General features: G+C 36.7%; 1 protein-coding gene across 1 annotated transcript; it reads right to left on the bottom strand.

The window, feature by feature from the left end:
- Nucleotides 1-3,447: 3,447 nt before the first annotated feature.
- Nucleotides 3,448-4,726, bottom strand: LOC127080356 (uncharacterized). The gene is made up of 2 exons (XM_051020682.1): nucleotides 3,964-4,726; nucleotides 3,448-3,839 (listed from the first exon to the last, which is right to left on the bottom strand). The coding sequence occupies exons 1-2, from the start codon at nucleotides 4,724-4,726 to the stop codon at nucleotides 3,448-3,450; spliced, it is 1,155 nt and encodes a 384-aa protein (XP_050876639.1).
- Between the last annotated feature and the right edge of the window lie 610 nt (nucleotides 4,727-5,336).

The raw sequence follows: 5,336 nt of genomic DNA on the forward strand, positions 1-5,336 counted from the left end.
TTTTCGGATTTTGTGTGTTGTATTCTGAATCCAGATTTATGTTTTTATAGGCCATGTTGATATTGTTTCATAAGGTAGCGACCCTTTGTGATGCAATGTCCTTTTCCAATAATCATAATGGTTGGCCTGCAGCATGTTTCACCAACAGTTGCATGGTTTCGCCTTTGCAACATCTCATGAAGAGTTACAATCTCCGAATTCAAAATTCAAAATTTATGAAGAGTTATCTCATGCATTTATTAGCATTAACTCACTTCCACCATTTATCATTTTGGAACACACTTGTATTTAATAAATTACAACAATCCTCCACTTGCTCTAATAATGACAAATCCAATTCCAGAATATAGAAAGCAAAAGTGTTAATACAGTTAGGTATCTTTCGATTTGAACTTAACCTTAGTAAAGACAACGCAAAGCCTAATCGGAATGTTAGGTAGCTATGCTTTGAACCATTATCTCATGTGATCAGACCGGCGTTGCTATACACACACTTTTAGAGGTTCTTCGCCTACATATCTCGCCTAGCACTATTTATGGCCATGTGTTTTTCCTGTTTTCATGAACTTTTCATGAGAGAAACTCCAACGCTCACCTTAAGACGGCACCATCTTGAAGTTCATATAGGTGAAGTTCAATTCGTATCTATTTCTTGAGATACGTATCCTCCTTGATATAGAACTTCATTAAGAGTTTCTTTGAAAACTCAACCCTCAGTTTGTAATCGTCAACATTATCGCGGAATGTTGCATAACCTTCCGAATCAACGACTTGTTATTACCCATTGAATCTTAGGTTAAGATGTGTTAACTTCAGATTGGTTGCTATCATTGTCGGAACCCTTATTCAAGGAGTTTTAATCTCATACCTTTCGAGGTAGTCTTTACTAAATCCCACGACAGTGGTTTAGTAAATGGATCAGCCAAATTATAGCTTGTTTGTATATATGTTAGTGAAATGATCCCATCCTTTGTCATTTTTCTCACGAGAGAGTGTCTAATACCTATGTGTCTAGACTTTCCATTGTACACTTCACTGAACGCTCTAGCCAGGGTGGCTTGACTATCACAATGTATCAATACTTTTGAAACATTGTCTTTAGCTAACGGAACCTCCAATAAGAGGTCCCTCAACCATTCTACTTCTTGTCCAGCAGACGCAAGAGCCACAAACTCTGATTCCATGGTTGAGAGAGTAATGCATGTTTGTTTCTTTCTTTTCCAAGAAATCGCACCTCCAGCTAATGTGAATATCCACCCAGTTGTAGATTTATAATCTCCAACACTTGATATCCAACTTACGTCGGTATATCCTTCTAGTACGGCACGAAACTTACCATAATGAAGGCCAAGATTTTTGGTCTAACAAATATCCGAAAATCCTAGTTATGGCCTTCCAATGTTCATCATTTGGGTTGCTAGTAAATCTACTCATCTTACTAACTGCAAAAGCTATGTCAGGTCTGGTGCATTGCATTAAGTACATTAGACATCCAATTGCACTTGCATATTCCAGTTGTGCCACGGTTCTCCCATTGTTCTTTTGAAGTATGACACTAGGATCGAATGGAGTGTTTACTTCCTTAAAGCTTAGGTGTTTGAACTTTTCCAACATTTTCTCAATATAATGTGTTTGATTAAGTTCATAACCCCCACTATTTCGTTTTACTTTGATCCCTAGTATAATGTCAACTAGTCCAAGATCTTTCATCTTGAATGTGGAAGTAAAAAATTTCTTTGTTTCTAATATTCCATTCATTTCATTGCTGATAATCAACATGTCATCAACATATAGACATAGAAATATCACAACACTTCCGCGCACCTTTGTGTACAAGCATTTGTCACAAGATTTTGGAACAAACCCATTTGAAATTATGGCGGTGTCAAATTTTTGATGCCATTGTTTTGGTGCCTGTTTTAAACCGTATAAAGACTTAACAAGCTTGCATACCTTTTGTTCATTTCCAGGAAGCATGAAGCCTTCTGGTTGCTCCATGTAGATCTCCTCATCGAGATCTCCGTTTAGGAATGATGTTTTAACATCCATTGATGAACAATAAGGTTATTCAAGGAAGCTAGTGCAAACAGGATTCTAATTGTCGTAGTTTTTGCTACCGGTGCATATGTGTCAAAATAATCGACACCTTCCTTTTTTCTAAATCCTTTTGCTACTAGTCTAGCCTTGTAGGTGTTTAATGTACCGTTACTATGATACTTTTTTCTAAACACCCACTTGCATCCAATGCGTCTTGATCCCTTCGGAGGATCGACTAGTTCCCAAGTATGATTTGACATAATTGAATCCATTTCATCTTGGATAGCATCTTTCCAAAAAGAAGCGTCCCTAGAAGCCACTGCTTCCTTATATGTTTTAGGATCATCTTCTACTTGAAGAATAATAGGAATTTTATGAACATCATTCTTGCTATTTCCTTCAACTAAATAAAGAGAAATGAGTTGGGAATTGATTTCATCTGGTCCTAGATCCTTAGTTTTTCGTGCCCTTTTGCTTCTCCTTGGTTCTGATTGTGTTTCAACAAATTCGTGTTGAATCTTTGTCACAAGATTCTTCAATTGTGGGATTTTCAGGTCCCTTATCCTTTGTGATGAGATTTTCAAAGAATTCCACATCTTTGGATTCAACAATTACATTAGACTCTAGATTTAGAAGTCTGTATGCTTTGTTATTTGGTGCATATCCTATGAAGGCACATCTGATTCCTCGAGGACCCAATTTTGTCCTTTTGGGATCCATGTTCTTGTAATAAGCTACACACCCCCACACTCTGAAATAACCAATACTTGGTGGTCTTCCTTTCCATTTCTCATATGGAGAAATACCAGTTGTTTTTAAAGGAATCCTGTTCATTATGTGACAAGCGGACAATAGTGCTTCACCCCATAAATTAAATGGTAATTCTGAATGCATTAACATAGCATTTATCATCTCTTGATACGTTCTATTTTTTCTTTCGGCCATGCCATTTTGTTGTGGTGTGCGGGGCGCAGAACATTCGTGTATGATGCCATATTCTTCACAATATGCATCAAATTCTGCTGAGAAATATTCTCTGCCTCTATCGCTCCTAAGTACTTTTATAGTTGTACTTAATTGATTTTCTACTTCTGCTTTATATGTCTTAAAGGCATTAAAAGCATCATCTTTATGCTTTAAGAGATATACATGTGTGAACCTAGAGCAATCATCGATAAACGTTATAAAATAACGGTTCCCCCCACGGGTCAACATACCACTAAATTCACACAAATCAGAGTGCACAAGATCTAACACGTTTGTTTTTCTTTCAACACTTTTGAAAGGTTTTATCATTTTTGATTTAACACATATTTCACATTTTCCAAAATCATGAATGTTGCATGATATCAAACTGGATTTAATTAGTCTATTCATAGTACTAATACCAATATGTGCCAATCTAGAGTGTCATAAGGAAATAGATTCAAGCATATAAGCAGAATTAGAAATTTCATTAATAATATTGTCGGTAGTACAAAGTTTGATCATTCCTTCAGCGGAATATCCTTTTCCTACAAATATACCATTACGGGTCAATATTAATTTGCCCGATTCATATACAGATTTAATACCCGGTTTTCCCAATAAGTCCCCACTAACAAGGTTTCTATTCATATCAGGAACATGAAGCACATTAACAAGAGTGACTTTCTTTCCGGAAGTAAAGTTGAGTTCGACGGATCCTGTTCCAACGACTTTAGATCGCACTTCATTTCCCATTTGCACTTCTTGTCCATCATTTCCCATTTGCACTTCTTGTCCACCATCCTTGCACTTTGCCTTTGATTGCCATAATTTCGCTTACCGTAGCGATTATGTCGTCATAGGCATGAACATCATTGACCTCATTTTTGGACTTATTGTGCCTGCAATCTCGAGCATAATGTCCGGGTTTGCCACATACATAACAACCATTTTTAGTACCTTTTGGTCCGCCAGAATTTTTGAACTTGTTGTGTTCTTTCCTTGGGCCGAGATGGTTTTTCATGCCATCATATTTTTTCTTTCCTTTAGCGGCAATAGCATTTGCTTTAGCAAATCCAACAGACTCAGTTTTTTCTCGATCCTTCGTTTCCTCCTCGATACGAAGATGTTTCTGAAGTTTCTCCAAAGAAAAGTCCTCAGAACTATGCAGCAATTTCTTTTTGTATCCTTTCCACGAAGGTGGCAATTTTGCTATTATTGCACCGACTTGGAATGCTTCAGGAATGTCAATTTTCACGGCTTTTATTTTATTCACGAGAACCTGTAACTCGTGTACTTGTGCAAGAATCGGCTTGGAATCCAACATCTTAAAATCAAAGTATTTAGATATTAAAAACTTTTTCATACCTTCTTCTTCGACCTTGAATTTGAATTCGAGTGCGTTCCAGATTTCCTTTGCGGATGCAGTATTGGTGTAGAGATCATAGAGACGATCAGATAATGTGTTCAAGATGTGTCCACAACAAAGCAGTTCATCTTCTTTTCGTTTCTTTCTCTCCTTTTTTACTTCATCAGTGTCATTCTCAGTTGGTTTTGGAATTGCCTCCAGATCAGGATCCAAGACATATTGAATTTTCTGGACGGTCAGGAGAAATGTCATTTTGTCTTGCCAGCGGGTATACTTTGTTTCATCGAAACGATCTAACTTAACAAGGTCCTGGTTCATCAGTTTGATGCTTGAAACAGAAGCGTCGGTGACCATGATTTGAGATACTATAAGACTGTTAGAAATTTCGGAAAGATTAAAGGGATCCAGGCTTGAATCGTGAACGTAACACTTTCCTTATAGTATTTCAAGCACTCTCGATTGTCTTAGAGTTCTGTTGCAGGAATACCCAGGATAATTCAGCCTTATCGAGTTTGCGCAAGACCGGCGAAAACCCGAATGCAACGAAGAGCGTCTGGAATTATTTAGAGGATTTTCAGATTTTGTGTGTTGTATTCTGAATCCGGATTTATGCTTTTATAGGTCATGTTGATATTGTTTCACAAGGTAGCGACCATTGGTGAAGCAATGTCCTTTTCCAATAATCATAATGGTTGGTCTGCAGCATGTTTCACCAACAGTTGCATGGTTTCGTCTTTGCAACATCTCATAAAGAGTTACAATCTCCGAATTCAAAATTCAAAATTCAAAATTCAAAATTCAAAATTCAAAATTCAAAATTCAAAATTTAAAATTCAAAATTCAAAATTCAAAATTTATGAAGAGTTATCTCATGCATTTATTAGCATTAACTCACTTTCACCATTTATCATTTTGGAACACACTTGTATTTAATAAATTACAACACGTAATAGTACGAAATATG

The sequence above is a fragment of the Lathyrus oleraceus genome, chromosome 5 (genome assembly GCF_024323335.1).
Source record: "Lathyrus oleraceus cultivar Zhongwan6 chromosome 5, CAAS_Psat_ZW6_1.0, whole genome shotgun sequence".
Classification (NCBI taxonomy): Eukaryota; Viridiplantae; Streptophyta; class Magnoliopsida; order Fabales; family Fabaceae; genus Lathyrus; species Lathyrus oleraceus.